Genomic DNA, 22,102 nt, shown 5'->3' on the forward strand with positions numbered 1-22,102 from the left:
ATAGACTTGAGGTCCAGCCTAGAAAAGACATTGCATACAAACAAGTCAAGAGAAACAGCTTCTCATCACACTTTGGCAAGTAATAAATAATAAAAAAAAGCAGGCATCCAAGTGTCTTGCCAGATAATTGACAAAGATACAAAAGCTAATCATACGTGAGCTCTCTTACTGAGATAGAGGTTCTAGCCCAGAGTTATAAGGGAGGCTGCCTCAAAACAGCTTCTGCCTTAAGGCACTGCACAGAAAGATTCAAATTCAAGCTTAAAGTTTTGCTGCTGATTTCTGTACACCCAGCTCATGGCGAGGGATTAACTCCTTTTTTTGCCAGCTGAGGATGTGGTCTCAAATTTGTGACAGCTCTCGCTACCTTATAGCATAAGGTCTTGCTCTTATCTTCAGATACTCACTCCAACACCCATATTGCCTATCAGACCACAGCATGGGAAGAGTTTTTAACCCACTTAACTATTTAGCAATTTGTCTAATTAGAGAGCTTCCAGCTAGGGGATTTCTAGCTGTCTGCACAACTATATATTGGACTGTTTCACCTTGGTGCAGGCCCATCAACTATAATGAGTAACAACTGCTTATCAAAGTGTAACTCAGGTTGGAAGCTATCTCAGGTGGTCACCTAGTCCAGCATTCTGCTAAGGTTAGTTTAAAAACTGAGGACAGAATATGCTTCTGTATTTTTTTAGCATTGGTTGGTCTTTTTACACTTGTCGCCTTTTTCCTTTAATCTGTTCCTCAGTGTGGGCTTCTTTGGCATACCTACTTCTTGGTTTCTCAGAAGTCACTGAGCAATGTCTCTAGGTCCAGAGGTTAAAATGAGTTTATGGTTCGTAGGTTTTGTGGACAAAGACTGAAAATAACATAGACGTCCAAAAAAATGACACTCACTTTAATAGAGCAATTGATAATACTACCTATTTACATGTAGCTTGAATCCAACCTGACCTGGATTCTACTTGTGTATTTTCATTGACCTTCTACTGATTAGTTGGAATATCAGCTCCATCTCCATTGTTGATGCCAGCAAGTGGGACTGGTATGTGATGTCTGATTTTATTTTAACAAGGAATTGAAAGCCTCCAAGTATATTCTTATTTCTTTGGGAGCATAATCACTCTGAAAAAACAGCTTCTACATACATGCTTTCATGCCTGTTCTGACCTTCTGAACGAGATGCTTTGCAGTTAAAGCACCAACGAGCTGCTGAAGCAGAAGGGACATCTTGCTACCAAGAGCTGGAACAACTCAAGTAATGCAGCTGTCTTGTACCATCATGGTATGCAGTTTTAGTGCTGCAGACCTTTGTGACTGATGGCAGCAGAACTGTTTTTCATTTGCTTGAAAATAGTGCTCAGCATCATCTCAATGTGTTTTAAGAGTTCAATCCACTGAGTATCACTTTTATTTGCCAGCATCCCTCAGTAAGTAACCCTTCTCTTTACATACCAGGGTCACTGTCTGTTTTCCTGCTTGGAGAGGAATTGTGTGAGAGAACGGTTTCACACAAACATCCATTTGTTTGATGTGAACTAGATCTGCTGAAAGATTACTGTTACCTACTGGGCTGTAAAAGTTGGTAAAGCACAAAAATTTACATATTTACATATATCTGTTCCACTAGTGTGTCAACTGTGCATAAAAATCTCACTAACACTGAAAACCAGAGCCTCTCTTCTCTAATGCATCTTTTGGCAGCCAGTAGTGCTGAAACTGGAAGTCTGTGTTTCTACTGCAGCCATGGTAGAGATGTGAGCTTAGCTGATGAACCCTATGTCAGTCTATGCTCAGCCACAGCTTAGTTACTGATCTGTTAGAGCAACCGTGTACACATCAGCCCAGTCTCTGCAACGTCTGTACCGTCTCAATGACACAAACAACTTGTGTACCATAGGAGCTACTGTGTGTGTGTATGTATATATATATATATATGACCTTCTTTTGCCTGTTCTTCCAAAAATCGGGCACTAATGGGTTCCTGTTTGCATCTCAGCTAAAGCATCACCAGTTACTTTTTATACCTATGGGTAATAACTGGAGTCTGGTGTCAGTGCACCCTTCTGAAATGTTTTCAACTAACTAGATAGAATTATGTCTGCAGTTCAACACCAGTGAGCCCTTGGAAATATCAGTCTGCATGGTGGATAAAGGCAAATGATCATATTCTTCCACTGATGCAGTTACTGAATTATGCTGGCAGCTCAGAATCAGAGACTTCACTTCTTTTTTGAAGTTGCTATTGAGAAAACCATAGATAACAGGGTTGACACAGGTGGAAGCCATCGCTACCAGGTGGCACAATGAGAAGATCAGATTGTGGTGGCAAGGTGAAATGATTTTGTAATTCCAATCCACAATGGTGTTGAAAACATGCAGTGGTAGCCAGCAAACAGCAAAAGCAGCAACCATGGATGCCAGCAAAATATTTATCCTTCTCAGCTGAACTGCTCGGTTGGTATATTCATTCTTCTCAAACATGTCCTTTCTCTTCTGTAGACGTAAGTAGATACGCAGGTAGCAAAGTATAATGAAGAACAGCGGGATGCAATATTGCAAGAGCAGTAAAGTGGTGGTGTAGATAAGTCTGTGTTGCTCAGAAGGCCATGAGTCAATGCATATGGCCTTGTCAGTGGAAAAATTCATGATGTGCGAGAGTTGCTCATACAAATCATTAGACAAGATGGATGTGGTCAAAAAGGGCAGGGACATGAGACTTGCTAAAGTCCAAATTACTCCAATTCCTAGATAGGCTTGGGAGATACTTGGCCTCCAGCCAGTTGGGTTTATGATGAGCTGGTGTCTTTCCAGAGCAATAAGGACAAGCGAAAGAATTGACACGGTCACAGATGTGCACTGAGTGAAAGAAGTTGTTTTGCACATGACTTCCCCAAATATCCAGTAGTCCATCATGGTGTACACAACAGTGAAAGGTAAACAGACAAGGCACATAAACAAGTCTGAAATTATTAAATTGGAAATAAGGATGTTAGTAACATTGGCCTTTTCCTTCTGCCTGGCAATGACAGCAATCAGACAGATGTTTCCCACAATTCCTAGGATAGTTTCCAAGCTGTAAGAGGTGGCTAGAAAGACAGTAAGGTCAGTGATGTTCCTGCACTGATTAGAAATGTGTATGGGGAAGCTTCGGTTTGAGCTCCAGTTCTTACTGTTCAGGAAAGGAAAACCATCATTAATAGCCCTTGTCTTATTCATCCCGAATCCCAAAATATTTATCCAAAAAAGGTGATAGTCAAACAGAGTCTGAGTCTTCTGGAGCCAGCCTAAAAAGGTTTCATCTGTTCTGTTTGGCTGCGGAAGATCTGAGTGTATCTGCAAGGGAAAGAAAACAGGATTGCTTAGTTATGCTACAAGAAATTAGTCAAAAGAGTAGGGAGGGAGATGGTGAAGTAAATACCAGGGATTCTGTGTATATTTTGCAGCTCCCTTTTATACACATTTATTAGATCATAAAATGGTGCTCTCTGCTAAACTGTGTTATGGAAATCTGTGCAACTCTATTGAATTGTGACTGTCTACTCATTGTGAGGTTGTCCTATAGATTTAAGAACATCTTCATCATTTATCTCAGTGCAGTATCTTGAACATCACTAATGCTGCAGTGGAGCTTTGATTCAAGAAAGACAGACCACGACACTCTTGGGGGTAAAAATTGTGTGTAATTCTGATTTTGCAAGGTTCTGATCCAAATCCAAAAGTGAGCAGAAGACACATTGATGTTTAACTCAGTTGAAAGTACATTCAGCCCCACAATGTGAAATGTAAGTCGTATTAGGTGTATTAAGCCAATACTAAAATATCTTACATGAGTTAATCTGCATTTGTGATTGTAGCCAAAACCTACAGGTGCTTGAAACAATCACCACAAAAATTCAGGCTTGTATCCTCTGCAGGGAAAACATGGGGCAATCTGAAAATGTTTGAACTGATTCAAAATCATTTCAACATTTTTTCTGTTTCTACACAGTGGTGATAAGTGATGGGAACTACAGTCCAGACTTTCTGCTTCCTCATTCTGGATGAACTTCACTGCCCATGAAGCACTAATGTCTCCCTAGGCTATCAGAAATATAGTACAGTCTCCTGATTTTGGCTTCAAGAGTAGGTGATTTTGACAACACCTCTTAATTACTTGTGAGAAACTGCTTCTTATTGATTCTCCTTCTGCATAATATTAACCAAGATAATTTAAGTGTTGTAAAATGAAGTATTATCTCCTAGATACAGTTCCTGCACAGGCCAATGGGTCAGCTTAGCCACTGCTGCAAATCCTGAGCTGGATTTTTCAATGGGGTCTCAGGGACCTGAACCTGGGGAGTTAGTTCAGATTGTACACTTTTGGAATTCTCTGCTATAAGACTGCCTGGACCCTAGCAGATGGCTCCTAGGAGACTGTAGTGATCTGCTAGAGCAGAGCCTGCTTTGTAATTCTGACCTGGAAATCCGTATCTTCTATGTCCAGGAATAAAGGGGAAAAAAAGTCTGACTCTGCTGGTAGTTCTTCTCAGGCCAGAGGCAGTTTCATACTGCACAAAGGCTTGTAATTTGAAAAGTAAATAAACACTGTGGGAATGACACTCTTTACCCATTGCATGACCCTTTCCTCAGCAATAAAATGCCACTCAAACAATCTTGTGGGGTTGTGAAAAGCCTCTGAGCTTCACAAAAGAAAGGAGTCAGCTTATAAATACATAAACATGATTTAGTGAGCTTATTGCTTTGAGTAGCCTTTACTGTTGAGGAACTGCATGGATACAGGCAACCAGTACCGTGCAAAAAAGCACCCACCATTCTACAGCTTTGACTGCCTCATCTTTCTCCTTATGAATTGTATTGTATGCCTCTGGAGATGTTGTCTCTCAGGAACTAATGAAAGCAATAGCATACCGTAACTAAAAAGATGTTTTGAGATCATTATTCTACTTGATTGGCAAGAATTACTACAGTCAGTTCTTTTGCTGCTTTGCTAGACCTCTTAATTTATCTGTATCTATATATGTTATCTATCTGTTTCCATTTGTCTATGACAGTCACACAACTAAAATATAGTAACCTCTCCTTGCTCTTTCATTTCTTCAATAGTTTAAATCTTAACTAAAGAGGGCAAAGGAAATTTTCCAAATTGTGAACATAGGTATGACTGTGCACTCACTTTTATGTGGTTACTCAACTCATATGAACAGATTGATTTATTTTCCAGAAGTGAAAGAAGAGGCAATTATGATGTATGGATTGTACAGTCTCATGGGGAAGGGTGTGGTGATCTGTTTCAGTGTGAAAATGGATACAGAATGAAAAAACATTAAGCAGCCCCTTAGCTTTTAATGACTTATAGCCAGTAGGGGTGCTGCAAATGACACAGAACAAAGGAATCAGCAGCCTGCAATATCATTTGGTACCAGTCAAAGGAGCTCAGTCTTGGCATTTGGACAGGACAAACAGACTCTGCTGTAAATAAATGCTCGAGATTTTTACTACAGTCCCAGCCTGGTGTCCTTAGCTACAGTATCCTCGATAACACACACATGTTTCTCTGTCATTGCTTGAAAAAGCATGTGTAGAGTTATTGCAAACATCTGTGCTCTACAGAATAAGTCCTCTCAAGGGTCCCAGATACTTTAGGACATGCTGAGGCATCAGTGAGGATTACCAAAAATTTTGCAGTGAAAAAACAAAGTAGTGGAGCCACCTGAAAAGCACAAGTCAGATCCAGCAGCTTTAAGGGGCGTGTTCCCAAGAAGCACACCAAGGGTGTGCACCATGGGTGCACATTCGTCACAGATGGCAAACACGGTGGAGATAAAGAGCATCTCTGAAGACTCTGCAATGCATTTTGTTGGGGTAGGAGCTGCCTCTCTTTTAAGACCTTACATTCCATGTTGTCTCCCATAAGGTGACTGTCAAGCATTTTCTAGGCATTCATTCTCCTGGTAATTCACAGAGGTAAATAAGGAATTATCACCCTCTTATCACAAAGGGACTGAGAGAGTGAGGTGAGATGAGAGTTGTTCAGTGTCCCAGGGGAACCTGTGATGTACTTTGCAGTGCCTAAAACTGCCTACCAACCTGATGTCCTGGCAGAAGTCAGAGTCTAGATGGCCTAGGTCCATGGTTCTCTATATATCTTATTCCAGCAACCATAACACAAAACGTGGTTCTAGAAAAATAAATGTCATGATGACCTTATACTTATGTATGCTATTCTGGTGTCCTTGGATGGCAGATTCTCAAGGTTAGTCACTGTCATCTCAAGGTTTTTGACTGCCATTCACTTTGCTCTAAATTAAGAGCCAGTCATAAGCAATGTGTGCACATCGTTTAGACACTTGAATCAACTGTTAGCTGATATGCTGAGTTACCAGTGTAGTGGGGAGGAAGGTGTTAGTCCCCTTACTGTATCAAAGGTTTATTGATTACACAGTAAAATGCAGCAAAAGCTTTATGGGCTAAAAAAACCCCTAGCCTTTGTCTCCAGAAAGTGAAGCAATACTTACTTGGCTTGTAGGAGCAAGAAGCATGCCTCCTAAATCAGTTTGCTGACAGAGTCGGGGGAAGATGTTGGATTGGTTTTGTTCGCTTGTTTGTTTTAAAGAGGAAAGAGTAATCCTACTCAGAACTCTTAAAGGACTTCAGGAAAGAGGTCAGTAACAAAAGTTAACATGCAAGAGTGTTCTTTTCTGATTGATATACATGAGATAGTTTCTCTAGAAAGTGAGTGATACAAGTCTGCAGCAAATTAACAGAATACAGAAGGAAAAAGACAAGGAGCTTTCAGATTTAATCTTAGTGTAAGTTAATTCCCCACTTACATTTTGTATAGACATTTGTTACTCTTCTATCTGCTGGAAACAAAGAGGAGGAGCAGGCTAGGCAAGGATTTGTCTTGTTGAACAACACAGCCTTCAAAACTAACATGTCACTCAGGCTGTCTTAAAAAAAAAAGGAAACTATCACTAGTCAGATTGAAATCCTTCCCCCAGGGTGCTATCCTGTATTTCCCAAAAAAAATTCCTCAAGACAAGGGGAATTCTGCAGAGAAGAGTCAGGGAAGAAAATGAAACCCTCAGCGGGTTTCAAGGAGACTGTTGGGCAATAAGTGGGCCCAAGCAGTTAATATGTAATTTTCTTTTTGAGACACCTCTGGTCTTGAAGATATCCTGTGAAAACCACTGTGAAAACTGTTTTCTTGGAGATAGGATAAAGCAGGGGACTACTGCTGATGCTGTGCTCTGTGCAGTCACTGGGAAAGAGCGGGGCATTCTGGCAAAGCTAATCATGATCATCCCCTCCCCAGAATCAAAAAACAATCTCCATAATTGTGATGGACAGCGTGGATCAATTTCCACATGAGACATAAGTCAAAGAAAAATATGTTTGCAGTGTAAGGTTTCATTATCTGTTACTTAGAAGAAATTGCTTATCTAAACCCAGAATTTAATTAGTTGCTCAAGCCATGTTTGCTGCTTTTCATCCATTAGACTTCCTGAGAGAATTAATTCCTACAGACATGAAGTGATTGTATTACTTTTTAAAGAGTTACAACAATTATCTGGAGTAAAGCAGCTATTATCTGCCTCTTAAAACTAGAAATAAAGCAGCAGTGGAAAGGTTTAACAGAATTCTGAAATTCTTATTGCAGATACTAAGTGAGGTGGTAGTGACTAAGAGCGGTATTCCCTTTTTGCTGGCAGGGATGTTGTCTCAGTAAAATAGATTTGTCTTGTTTAACCTTACATCCTTAAAATCATTTGGCTATCGTTAGAGGTTCCCAGGAAAGCAACACTTAACTAGAAGAGGAAATCTGCTGAGTATGCACAGACAACCCACAGAAATGTTGAATCCGTAATGGATTTGGTACAGTGAAATTTAATGGTGGACTCTTCATCTTTGTTTAATTCTGTGTTGCAAAAAATAGTGGGAGCGACTATCTTAGGTCAGTGAGAAACCTAGGTATGTTAAAAATTTATAAAGCCTGCATAATTAGAGAAATAACATGAGTTGTGTGTATTAACATGTTTCAAGTCTGTAACATTGGGAGATGGCATAAATACCCAGGAAGGTGAGTATTTTTTTCCCCCTTTTGCACGTTTTCAGAAGGAAACCTTTTAGGGCTTCTGAGCTTATATTGTGAGTTAACCTTCTCTGATCCTGCAGAAATCAGTATGTTTTACAAAAGCATCTATTGCAACTTTTTATTTTCTGGTTAAATTTGTAACAACCTTGCCAAAGGCATGGAGTCAGCTCACAAAGATAAAATGGGACTAGCAGGTCAGCAGATTGGAGAATGGTAGTTAGTCCCTGATTTCTTAAGAGCAAAGACCATTGTGACTTGTCCTGTACCCAAGAGAAAACAAGTATATTTTTGCAAAGGTGATCGTTATTGAAGGAGGTGAGGAATCCTTAAATCAGTGTAACAGGCACGTCAGCAGGCACCCCATTAGGATATCTGGAGAGTGATGTGTACTACCAGAAACTACATGGGTTGGGTGAGGAACAATAAAGCTCAGGGACTAGGATAAGTGTTTTCCAGTGACTGGTGGATAACGATAAGGCAGCAGGGAGCACACCTGAAACCCAAAGATCCCTCAAGAAGCTGCTATCTCCCTTTTTAACGCCAAAAGATTGCAAAGCTCTGCTCTGGAGATAGAAGGGTTGGGCATTTCATGGCAAGTCAGACTGAATCCACTTGTTGAACATAGCCACCTGCTTGTTTCACTAGCCCCATGCTCTCAACATTTCATGAAGCAGGAAGATGTCCCTTCAAATGTTTTTTTTCTGAGTCAGATGGAAGAGGGAGAACCCAGACAATCATTGGGGTCCCTTGGGTTAAACACCAGGCTTAGTACTACCATCTCTTGCACCGTGGGTAAGTCCTTTGTTTTATTAAAAAAAAAAAAGTCAGATATTGATTATAACTATTTAATTTCCAATTATTTAATTTCCAATGAAGCAAAATGTTGCATCCATACCAAATTTCTTTTTCTTTGTGTCTGAAAAGGCTTTTTTTTTTCCCCCCTTGAAAACATTCAGTCGTTCCAAACTATACGGTTAATGTTTTGCTTCAGGCACTGACTGACAAAAGCAATTGTTTGCACAGCCTTAATCAAAGCTGAATGATAAACAGCAAAAGCCTCCCTCGTTTTTATAACCCTTCTTGCTAAATTATTACCATTATTAATTATACTAATGTTTATTATGGAGGTATTTAAAAAGTAATTGAGAATAGGTTCTTTTGTGCTTCATGCTGCACAGCTCTGGAGGAGCGGAAAAGTCTGTCTCTTGACAAAGATGGGCAAGAGCTCAGAAAGCATACAAAGAGAACAAAGTATTTATTACTGTTTTCCTTGCCTTCTGACTGTTTTCAGAGTGCATCGATTAGAGTGGACTTCAGATCAAATTTACTTAATATTTCTGCCCTTGTTTCTGTATTGTTCTAAAACCTAAATCTAAATCTACAACATTTTTGTGAGATTGAAGGACGTGCAACAATTCTTTGGTGCTACGAACTGAATATACACAAAGCTGTCCCCGTCAATATCAATGGATCAATTTTAGAATTTAAAAGCTAATTGAATGCTTTTCATTATCTCCTGTTTACTCCAATAGTTAAATGACTGAAGAGTCATAACTGGGCTGTTTGTAATCCATATTCTTACGTTCTTCCAAAACTTATTTCTTTAAATATTAATGTAGTAACTACTTAAGAACTCTTTTAAAATCTTCTGATATATAACTCTTGCCTTGCCTCTTAGGTAAAGTTTCAGGTGAAATCTTACTTAACATTTTCTGCTCAGATCATTACCAAAAGCAGAGGAAGATCTGAGCAGAAAGGGAGTTAGCAACGATGGGATCAGCTGTCATTCACTCGAGCGAAAGTTGAATAAATTTTTACAGTCAAAAGTGATGACTTTAATAAAGAGATCTGAGCTCTTATCTGTCTGAAATATAAAATTCTTACCTGTTACCGACTGAGAAAATCACTGACGTTACTGCACATTTCTATCTTGGAAAAAAGATGGAGTGTTGCAGCAGCAAAGTAAGTTCTTCTGTGTACTTGCAATCCAGAAGAGAAGCTCTCCTCAGTGTTTCTGTACGTAATTTGGATGGCATCTCTCGCTCTCTCTGCCACCCTCCTTCCTTCCCTCCCTTCAGCTTAGCCAATGAGTTCTGCTTCACGACTGTGGTTTGACTTTGAAGTTCTAGCTCCCTCTGCTGTCTTATAGACATAGAGACTCTACAGATAGACGGGAGGAATAGCAACTTCAACACAGAGCTATGAAGTTATCTGAAGCACGGCATACACTCGTGCTGCACCGAAGCGTGTACATCAGTGGGAGCACGATAAAGCAAAGAGACAAAATGCAGAAGCAGACCCTAATCCTCTTGTTCTTGCTGAGGCAAAATTTCGGTAGGGCTCACAGAGAATTTTGTCTCATGAACAAAAAGGATGCCAGTATCAGTTTTCTCAATTTTTACATTCCTACACAGACTGATACTGAAATTTCCTTTTATAAGGATCCAGACTGCAACTCCTTAAGTTGTGAAAGGGGGAAGAGGTATACAGTTATGCAGGCAAAGAACTCAGGAGTGTAAGAGTACACAGACAGTGGGAAATAGAGGAAAAGAAGGGTTTGCAGAAGTACCAGTTTTCTTTGATTTTTCCCAAGTCCGTTTCATAAATAAAACAAGGCAGAAATCAGACTTGCAAATTTTTCTTTTGCATTGGAAAAATGCACAAGCAGAATATTTCCAAGGTCTATACTAGAATAACCTGATTTTTGTCTTCACCAAAGGTGGGTTTTAGCTATGTTTTTTAACTAGTCCAGTAGTTAATGCTATTCTGGGGCCTTCTAAAGGTGTGATGAGTAATTATAGCAAATATGTCTTTTTTTTTGTAAACATGTAGCATGTAAACAGAAATCAAACGTGAATTTTTTTTTTAATTTTCATTTGTACTGTATTCTTTCATTCACATTTTCTGGTACCAGCTATTACTGACATGCTCATGTACTTCAAGAACTTCACTGACATCTTTTAACATTAGTTAAATAATCAAAGCAGAAACAGGAATATTGTGGCCTTTCTAGAGTATTTTGGCATTTCTTATATTGTATGATGCTGAGAATTGTAAAACTGGAATCTGCGTAATGAATGGTGTAAGCTGGAGAGTTGACCTTAGTTACTGATTTTTCCTGCAGGGCGTGCCTGAGCTGCTTCTTATGTTGTATTTTCAGGAGCTTTATTTACCAGCTAGTTTGAACCGGCATCTCATATCTCAACATCTCCCTTTACCCAAGCACTCAGAAGGAGACGACCTTGCTGATCTGCTTAGGGAAGAGGACATGAAGTCTATGCTCCAGCTGAGAAGGCATCAGCCCACACGAATTTTGAATCTCTTGCCAGCTCCTTAGGAAGCAGCAGCTTTCAATATTACTAGAAGCCAGAAAAGCTAAAGTGGTTTATTTAGCTGGCCTCTTCACTTCCTTCTTTTCCTTAATTTATTTAGCATGTGTTTATTTGTTTTGCTGTTCAAAGCATTAAAGAAAGTGGAGGAAAGCCACTAGGAAACCGACAAGCCTTTTACTGAGGGGTATTTTGATTTGTGAAGCTGTTCTTGTCCCCCTCAGCTTGCAGCATTCTTCAGCCAACTCGAACTCCATACCTTCCAAACATTTAAAGATATGCTGTGTCACTATTATTTTCTCAATTCAGACATCTGGACAGAGCCTGCAAACTAAAAAATTAGCATCTGCTCTCTTCGTAGTGTCAACAGAGAACAGTTGCTGCACTCTTCCTGAAAGACTGCTCAGGGCTCTGCCCCAAGAGATCAGGAGATGACCCAACCACCAACATGTCGCTATGGCATCTGGGACTTTCTTCTTGATGGATTTTTAGGATGAGCTGCGGTAGCAAGGTTCTGGACATTTTTTGATGAGCTGAGTGGGGCTGCATTAGAGTACTATCACATATGTATTCTTTCCACGTTGTGTCCAAACTGCAGGGTGAAAATGCTCTCTGTTAAGAAGCTGATATGGGAGCAGCACTTGGGTCATTCCAACCCTGCACTAGTTCATGTAGCTGGAACTTCCATGCACACAGCAGCCATGGGGTGTAAGCCAACAGATGTGGCTGCCATGCAGTAGCTGTCCAGATTGTAGCATAGAGGGGACAATACCGGAGCTAGCTTGGATTGAGAACAGTAGCAGCAAGACGAAGATGGATGTGCCTGTTTCCTTATCCTGGTGGGTCTTGTAGGCTTGGTTCAGCATATTGCTGGAAGCACTGTTCTTGTGGAAGTCCTGTAGTCCCAGCCATTGCTAGCTACGTGCTGGTCAGATTGGCTGTTTCTGTTCATATCTGTAGGTTTGCATTCTAGAAACCAGTGCACCAGCCCCTGTTTGCTCTTGATAGGGAATGGAGTAAAGAAGCTGTAGCTGGCATGGCACAGGGTTGTCCTGCTACCCACAGAGCGATAAGAAGGCTTGTTCCCATTCTCTGCCTGTGGCACGTGCTCCAGTGATGGGAAGGCACTGGGGAACTGTCCTGTTTTCTCTGCACTTTAATACATAAGATAGTTGGACTCTGTGGAGGAAATATGTTTCAAGAGGGGTACAGTCCTCACTGCTCTAGCCAAATGACTCCTTGCAGGTGGTGGCAGCAAGACCTCTACAAACATTTCTTGCTTGTAATTAAGCATTTCCCTGGGAGTGGCAGCATCCCCACAGCAGTGGGATTGCAGCTGCATTCTGGATGTTTTGGGGGTCTCCTCCAGTGTTCTTCTATCAAATTTTCAGCCATGTTAGCCTTTGCTGATGGAGCCCTGATGCTCTTTCTTTCCTCTAAGCATGGAATTAGAGGCCAATTCTCCTACAGTACATTTAGTAAATCTAATTGTGGCCCAGCATCTGGAGTCCTGCTTTCTCTGGCACTGTTAAATAGTGAGAAAACACTGTTCACAAAGAATAGTTCTAGGTATTTGATGACAATAACATATGGAGAAAATGTAACTTGAAATAGTCTACATGTATGCTAAGTTTACCAGGTCTACATGGCATCCTTGCAGGTATTTTGCACAAGTTTGGTTTTGCTTTATTTTGTCAGAATCTCTATCTGTCTCTGGAGCGGCCTTCCCCAATTTGTTTATAACCTTCCTTCCATGGGGGGAACTATGAAACTGATGTATCTTCTCAGGGATTTTTCTGATGTTCAGACCTTCAGGAACGTAGCCTGTCACTCAGGTCCCTGTAGGCAGGCCCTTACAATGCATTTAGGAAGCTGATAGCATGATCCTGTATCTCTATCTCTGTCTGATTCCTCATGCAAATAACTGGGTGAAATCCTCTGATTCACCCTCAGCAAGCATAAAAGTGAGGGTACCCGCAGTGTCTCCTGCTCACAGGTTGGAAGTGTCATAGCCAGCTCCAGCGATACATGCTCCATTACTCCCAAGAAGGCACGGGGGATATCATAAAAGGGAGCTAGTACTAGCCAGTCCTAACTAATCCTGAGAGCCAAAGGTTTAAGAAGCTAAAACTGTATTTCTCGTTCTACTTGCTTCCTGGAATCACATTAATCACTTTCTGGTAGTGCCTGGATGGGTTTTCTTCTAACCACTGGTAAGGTGTTTTCCTTAGTATGTGCAGGTTTTCTACTTGTATACTGTCAACACCACACTGGAAAACAGACCACGTGACTGTGGTTTTCCACAACAGATATTAGAAAGAAGTTATTGTTTCCATCAGCTGAAATATTTCAAGGAAGAGAAAAGGCAGATGAAGAAAAAAAGTGTGATGTCAGTGTTGAATAAATTGAATGCATTCAAATGATTTATCTGAGCCTTTTAAGCTGTACAGCCTTCTTGTAATAATTATTCTTAATATTGTTTAAATATGTTTTATAGGATATTTATCACATAACACATTTTCATGGAGTTTGTCCCAGGCACAGCGTAGTGGCTGACATCTACTGGCTAAACATGTTTTATAGTCTAGGTTTTTTGTATAAAAAAACTTTACGGTGTTGTTTGTCAGAGGACTTTGATCTAAACAAGACCATTGCAGGAAATTCTATCCCAGTGTGGAAGGTTACAGAGCTATTTATATGGCATTTCTTTGTAGTAGGTGGAACTCTCAGGCATGGGCTTACCTTTTTTGTAATATACTAGGCATGTTCTGGAGAGTATGTTCCTTTGTGCATCTGGACTTATGGATTGACTTACACAAGGTCAACCCCCAACCAGGGTTGGGGGAGGTTTCAAAGGGCTATTTTCTGCTTTGTTTCATCTCATTCTTCTAATACACGTGTCCTTGGGGGAATGTCAGTGAGTGTAATAGCATAATGAATCCATTTGTCTGGCAACAATTTGTATAATACTTCTTGCTCTAAAAGACAGATGATAGATTTGCAAACCTTTGCAAACATCATGAATTATTCTATTTTCAGCAAGACGCATCAGTGACTACTTAGAAAGAAAAGCAGTGATTTGATATACATGAAAATTTATTTAACTCTGGATCCCAACAGGAAAAAAGTCAAAAGTTTATCTGTGTCAAAACTTAGTTACAAATCTGTATGTAATAAGACAAACCACCGAGTGTCAGAAATCAGATAGATATGGTACAATTAGAGCTGTGAAAGGCATGAGGTGAACCCATTCCTCCTGAAACCCTGTTGTTTTGCTGCTTTCCTCTAAAGGAAAGATCCAGAGCATGTTTAAATTCTGGGGTAGGTGCAGAAGAGGAGAAATACATCACGTAGTCTTAACTAAATCCGTTGTAGATCTTGCAGCTTATCTCAGGATTGGTCTTCTTCACCACTCGGATAGAACAGCTTTTCTTGTGGAATAGGCCAACGCATTTCACCTTGTCATAGGTCTTGGGGATTAAAACCCTGTCATTGAGAAAGGCAAAGAGAAAATCAGCAGCCAAGACATGAACTTAGAAGGATGCTTTCTGAGACCCAGCCATCCTGGAGCAAGAGTTGATACATCATAAATCGATTTGGCTCATGGACTCCATTAATAGAAGTTCTCTGGGTTATCATAGGAGCAATACGGAGCCACTGAACAGAGGAAGCGATCCCCAGTGTTTGTTCAGGTTTAAATGTAGTTTTCACTTGTCATTCTGTTAGGGATTGGTATAAATTCCTGCACAGAGACAAAACAGAGATTAACTCTGTCTTCCCGATTTTCTTGATAATACCAAACCAGTTACAGAGTGCTGAATCATCCCAGCATGAATACCTGCCAGCTGAGCCTCTTAGCACAGATTGACTTCCTCCCTCCTTCCTGAGGCTGAGGACAGCCAGGAGTATTTCTCACCAAGGGTTCCTTGGTTGTATTCTTCCTCAAAGACCCTTAATGGGACTATTTCTCCCTCACCTCAAGAATAATTTTTTGGTCTTTCAGCAAGATAATCGGCTCACAGCTCTCCTGGATGTGTCACTTGCCACCCATGAGGCAGGAACGCGTGACAAGATTTAGAAAGCAAACTACCAGAGAAGGGCATGTTTGTCTTGTTTTGGTATGCAGGAAGGGTGGGCTCTGGGCAGCTTGGGGAGGTTGTGGAGCAGCTCTGGCCTGATTAGCTGGTTGCAGGCAGGCCACCGGTCTGGTGCAAAGCTGCAGAAGCCCAAACATCTGTGTGTTATGGAGTGTTTAAGTATCTGGGGAAAATCTGCTGAATAGAAGGAGGAAGAAAACAGAGGTTAAAGGGAAACATACACCCAGTTAGTGTCAGAATCAAAAGAATGATTAGGTGATGAGGAAGATCTATTTCCTGGAGAGACCCTAAGTATGTTTCTTTTTGTTTCTTCGCAAAGGAGTCTATGTGATTGCCAGACTATTCTGCTGGATCATGATTAGAGCTAACTGGGAAACAGGAAAAGGAATTTTGCTCATGCAAGTATGCAAATCCAGTGCATGCTTTCAGTGAGTTTTTCTAAGCCTGGACATATCAACCAGTTCCTAAGCAAGAAAAAAAAATAATTTGAGTGAACTTACAAGCTGCAGCAAATCATTGCATTCATCTTACACCTGCATTGGTAGCAGTCATCAGTCTTCCACACCGCACCGAAAACATAGAGGTTTCTGTTTGAAAGACACCCTATACATACACATTAGAAAATGAGAGTCCGAAAATCAATATGAATATGTACCATATGACTATGGCATATGCACCATATGAATATGTCAATATGAATATGGACATAGACCGCTTTCTTATGTGTGTGGACTAATCCTCAAAGAACTGCTTTCCATGGAGTCACACCAGGGAAAGAATCTAATCCACTAATTTGCAGAAAAGATACCATATTAATGATCCTGAGATGTGCATGAGTGTACGACATGGCATGATAAAGTGGTAGCAACCCCCTACCAGAGTATTATTCTGTTACTGCAATGGATCTGAAGCCTTAGCTTATAGCAACAGTAATATCTTTCTGCGTTTCTTGTATTCAACATACAAGTCTAGACTTTAATTTCTCCCTTTTCCCCAATCCTTATTAGACTTCAACTTCCTCTGCTAAACAGCATTTAAACACCATCTCTGTTGTCTTTGCTTTGATTGTACTGTCAGGTACACCCCTCAAGTTAATCAATATTGCTGAAAAGTACATGGGGTTTTTTTGCCATATGGGCAAGGACTTCAGTTATACATCAGCCCAGAGGGTGACTACTGAAAAATACAGAGTCTCTGTGTGTGTGTCCAGAGATTCCTTCAAGTGGGATGACCTCTAAGTAGGCAGCTGTTGAGATAATTCCTCAGCAAAGAACATATTATACAACTCCAACATTTTTAAGAAAAAAGGGCTTTGAATCTCTGAATTAATGCTTCAGGGACGTCTAATATATTTGTCACTCTTACCGTATTTGCTGGCTGGTCTAAAGTAACAGCGAGCATCACCTGCAGCTCTTGAGAAGAGAAGGATCAAGGAAAAGAGCAGCAAGAATTTCTAGAAAGGAAACACGATTCTTTAAAATTAGGTGATTTTTTTCAAAGGTCTAGCAGACTAACTTGCACAGAATTAAGGATGAATAAACTCAGAAAAAAATCTGAATAAACTCATATTAAAAAAACGTCCAGCGTACATATACACGCAGACACAGAGACAGACACACACTATAAGCTGCTAACTTACCATACTTGCAGGAGCTGCTCAAATTTCATAATGAGAAGTAGTGTGTATTTATATACAGTAAGGAAACAATGGTCAGTGCAAAGGGAGGTGATGTAAATGTGAGCACCCTGGGTGCCAATGGACACTCTAACCTGTTCCAATCATCGATCAGAAGGTGGCACTTCAACAAGCCTTGCAAAGGCTTGTTTAGCCCACTCACATACATGGGCATCTTGATCTCCATTGTGCTGCTATAAATCTGAAGAGACTTCAGTAGATAGACCAGTTACTCCACATCAGCATTGGTGTCAGCAGAAGAGTCTGGCCCCCAGAAAGCTGTGCCCCCAGAACTGGCAGGCGGTCAAGGAACAGTGGGGAAAGGGCACACGCTAAGCGAGGCAGCAGGGCACTATTGTTCCGCTGACCTGCTGCAAGGAGATCGCCCCCAGGTATGGAACAGGCCATTCATACAGTGCAGTGGTGTGGAGAGTCCACTGTTCTCAGACTGATTTATTATAATTTCAATTATTTTCTATGACACACATTATTTTGCTCACATTTAGCAACCTGCAGGGACTAGCTGTAGTTTTCTGCCCCTCAGTTGCTGAAGCAAGCCAGGCCTGGGAAACAGATGCAAATCACTATGACCAGACAGCACTCTTTTTGGCAGCAAAAGTGAGATGAGATGAGATGAGATGAGATGAGATGAGATGAGCTGTGCGTTGTCTCACTCCAGAAAGAAATGTAAATGGATGGTTGTCACTCATAACTCCCTTCCCCCCAGCAACAACAGTGGTGCTAAGGACTGAGCGAGTCAAAGAACGAAAAAGTTTGAGATTTCTTTTGGTGTATGCATGTCCTACCTCTATCAGAGCTGGAACTGGACACCATGGCAGTGTTGTTTCTGGAGCACCTGCGCTATGAGGACAGGCTGAGGGAGCTGGGGCAGTTCAGCAGAGAAGAGAAGGCTCTGGGGAGACCTTATAACTGCCTTCCAATACCTGAAGGGAATCTATAGGAACGCTGGAGAGAGAATTTTTACAAGAGTGTCCAGCAATATGACAATGGGAAATGGATTTAAATTGAAGGAGAATAGGTTTATACTAGATCTGAGGAAGAAATTCATCATTACAAGAGTCGGGAGACTCTGGAATTGATTGCCCAGAGAGGCTGTGGATGCCTCCTCCCTGGAGATGTTTAAGGCCAGGTTGGATGAGGCCTTGAGCAACCTAATCCAGTTGAGAGGCATCCATGTCCATGGCAGGAAGGTTGGATTAGATGATCTCTAAGGTCCCTTCCAACCTAAGCCATTCTATGATTCTGCAGCACCGAAATAAAGATATTTCTTTCAATACACATCTTGCCATAGGTGTGCAGGTCTTTGTGCCATTAAGCTGTTGCAACACAGACTATGTGAGGCTGCATCTCAAAATTAGTTAGAAAAACTAGCACAGATCCCTGTGGCTGCACCAGTGACTGTAGGGATTCAGTGCTCTACTGAATTGGTACGTAGGTATAATAAGTTTTAAAAGTTACCAGAGGATTCCCAGCATAATGAATTATATTAATTCCATTAGCTTGGCTCTTTCAGCACATCTAGATTTAATTAGACACCTTGATTGGCATTACTGAACTCATTAGCTTCCACTGATTGACAAATATCTAGAGGAAGCACTGGAAGTGGTTTGAGGATAAAATGGGCAGTGACAGAATCTGTGTAGTCTCTTGAGGGATCTGGAGTAAAGGGGTGGCTGTGGAGGAGGCTGCTGCTGTTTGTTGAGACAGAAGATCTGTTTTCTGTAAGTTTTGTTTATATGTTTGTGTGTACTTAGTACCAGGCTTTAGAACTTCTGTTGTACTTGGCATTTATATTTGCAGTGCAGCTGTCAAGTGTTGTGGTAACCTTGTGAGTTTTGGTACATTGTGCTCTGTGTGCGGTTCTGCTGCAGGAATAGTTGTAGTATCTAAAGAATTGCTTTATTGCTTTGAAAATACTCTGCTTCTAGTAATCTTTAAATTAATGAATCCCTATTTGAAGGCAATGATTTAGTCAAGATTACTTTGTTAGCAATTAGAGGCAACAAAGTGAAAATATAACATAGCTTGTACGCTATTAAGCCTGTAAGTATGGGATGTGAATTTTTTTAATTGAAACCATTCGATGAGAGTCTAATGTATCCAGAGGTCAGACCTACTTCTGCCTTGCCCTTGCTGTAACTCTTGACAAATCCTGTGCTGTTTCTTGAGGAGAGATAAACATTGTAGAATATAATGTCTCTAATAAGGATATAGATGGAAGGAAATGTAACAAGCAACTTCTGCTCTGAAGGGCATGGTGGATTCCAAATTATTCTCTTAAGATGATTAGTTTACTTAATTAGTTAACTATCCATTCTTCCTTGAAGAGTACTAGCCACATTAATAACCTTCTTATAATTCTTAGTGTTTCTCAGGTAGACGAACGTATAAAATACACATACAAAATAAGAAACTGAAATGTAGTGTGACTAAGGCCGTTGCTGCCAAAAATGCCTGGTAGCTATACCTCCTTAACCCGAAGCATATATTAAAGCATGCTGTGTGTGGTTTCTCTTTTAAAAAAAAAGTAGCATCTTCTGTTGCAAACTTGAGAATGAACAAACCAAATGCTTATGAAATTCTGTAATATTAGAGTTGTCTGTGGGAACTGTAGCAGAGCAGAAGCTAATCCAGTCTCTGTTCATGTTCCTGCCGACCTGCTTGGAGCTTTCTTCTTGAGACAAGGTTTTCCATGTCAAATGGGTAACAAAGGAGTAAAGAGGGTTCTCTGTCGTGAACATGCAAATGAAGTTACCTTCTGGGACTGCAGGGTTAAATATGTGTTCTCCGGGGGTTCCTCTCTTAAGGGACAGTTAAGTTGTGCTAGCTTAGCTCATGGCTGTGGTGCATGAGAAGGCTGAGTACCTCCGAGACATGGAAACTATGGCAGCTTGCTTCTTTCCCCCTGCACCTTCCCTCTTGGGGTCTGTTGTGCTCAGAGTCCTTGCAGCCCAGCTCTAGACGTACTGACTTAAGGCAAACATTTTTCTTCACTGGCTGTGGGGCTATGACAACAGTTAATTTATGGGTCTTCTCAGCCTGAGGTCTGTGAAGCAATGAGAGGAATATCCAATGCTGCTTTTCCCTGTTTATCGAGCTCCTATGGCTGTTGCCAAAATTGCCTTTGGAAGCTGCCAACGTAAACCAGTCAAATAACGTAATGGCTTGGCTAAAATAGTAACTGTGCCAAGCCAAGGAGGCAATTCTGCCCTTCAAAGCTTTCTGCAATTGGAAGGATTTTGAGTTTTCTGAGGGGATGCCTGGATTTGGAAGGTCTGGGCTGAGGACTGTCACATCAGAGCAGTGCCTGGATAGTGGCTCCAGATCACCAAGGCTCTGACTAGGGTATTAATTCCATAACTGATTCCCTCTGCAGGAAATGTTCAAGATTGATTTCTTGATGCTTTTAGCTTAAACAAATATAGCCTGCCCAAATCCTCTCCCTAATGGAAGCTTTAAAAAGACATTTTTCTATTAACTCTCCCTTTCTTTTCCCTTAAATTCCCACCTCTACTGGTCTAAGGCAGATGGCACTTGGGTCTTTTGTACATGTGTGGGTTTTCTTTATTTTAAACTTGAGCTACTTCAAGTTGTTTAGCCTATGTGCCTGTCCCCCTCTGTCCATCTTGACTGTCTCTAAGGGCTCTCCTTTGAAACAAAAATGAGTTCTCTACTTGCTGCTCATGCAGAAGGCCTGACTTTTTTTTCTTTAACCTGTTCAGCAAAATGACATAGCACCTAGGTGGTGTAACACCTCCAATGTTGTTTTTTTCCTTCTTTCAGTACTAGGATTACAGAGCGGGTAGTTCTGGTATGAATCCACAAATTTATTTAGATCCCAAGGTCCCACTTGCCTTCATTAGGAACTATCCCTCACGTAAACCCTGAGTCCAAGGCCAGAGTGGCTCCCTTTTGTCTTGTTGGCTGTGCTACACCCCTGAAATTTCTCTGCTTCTTTCTTCCCATCTCCTGTAGAACCCTCTGCAGAGCACAGGGAACCTCAGCTGGCACAGGCACATGCGTATGTCTGAGCTGGCATGACATGAAGAGACAGTTAATGGCCATACTTGGATGACAGTGTCCCTGGGTCAGTGCTCGGGGCTGGATGAACTGGGCTGTGCCAGGCTGAAATAGCAGCATCTGTCTTCCTGTTAGACAGAAAAAAACCCAACACTGTATGAATTATTACATCTGTTACTATCTTTGGTATAAGTTAGCTTTAATGACCATATAGAAGGCCTGCATGTGCCAGTGATATCACAGTGCAGATGGCAGAGAAAAACAAGGTTAAATATTTTTCTCTCTCTCTCTGACCTACTGAATGAGAGTTCTGAGTTATTTCGGCAGTGCAGGCCTGCAGGTAGCTGACCATGGCCACGGCTTGCCTTTGTCCAGAGGAGTACTTTACTTCTCTTCTTGAGGGGGTTTCAATTAGGGTGTGGGATCAGCAGTCACTGCTCATGAATTTCTGGACCTTACTCTCTCATCCCAAAGACAACAAGCAGCCCAAATCCCTGAAATGCTGCTATTCCTCCAGGAGACTCGGAGTAGGGTTTGGTGTCTGTGGGAGCAGATGGAAACAGCCCTGTGCTGGCCCTGAATTCCTCTGTGGGAACTAGTAATGGCAGCTTGGGGAAGATTCCTTGATTCTCTTGAGCACTTCAGAGCTGAAGTGAGCCTTTTAGCCTCTTGGGTGTGACTTGCTCTGCATGTGACAAGTGACTACACCAGCACTACCATAAAGTACTCCAGAATGGCTGGACTTTGAAGATCTTCCTTTTAAGCTAATGCCACCAGCCCTCACTTTCACTACCACTCTGCTCCTGTGTGAGTCTCTTCCACCCTAGCCAAATTCTAAGAGAGAAGAGCTACTCCTAAG

The 22,102-nt window shown here is 41.2% G+C and overlaps 2 protein-coding genes across 2 annotated transcripts; both read right to left on the bottom strand.

Moving 5' to 3' along the window:
• Nucleotides 1-2,088: 2,088 nt before the first annotated feature.
• Nucleotides 2,089-3,222, bottom strand: LOC104270458 (neuropeptide Y receptor type 4-like). The gene has a single exon (XM_009864843.1). It carries the CDS (start codon nt 3,220-3,222, stop codon nt 2,089-2,091), a length of 1,134 nt encoding a protein of 377 aa, XP_009863145.1.
• Nucleotides 3,223-14,786: 11,564 nt separating this feature from the next.
• Nucleotides 14,787-21,595, bottom strand: LOC104270461 (beta-microseminoprotein-like). The gene is made up of 4 exons (XM_009864846.1): nt 21,542-21,595; nt 16,893-16,980; nt 16,028-16,130; nt 14,787-14,916 (listed from the first exon to the last, which is right to left on the bottom strand). Exons 1-4 carry the CDS (start codon nt 21,593-21,595, stop codon nt 14,787-14,789), a joined length of 375 nt encoding a protein of 124 aa, XP_009863148.1.
• Between the last annotated feature and the right edge of the window lie 507 nt (nt 21,596-22,102).

Source organism: Apaloderma vittatum, unplaced genomic scaffold (assembly GCF_000703405.1).
Source record: "Apaloderma vittatum isolate BGI_N311 unplaced genomic scaffold, ASM70340v1 scaffold2962, whole genome shotgun sequence".
NCBI lineage: Eukaryota > Metazoa > Chordata > Aves > Trogoniformes > Trogonidae > Apaloderma > Apaloderma vittatum.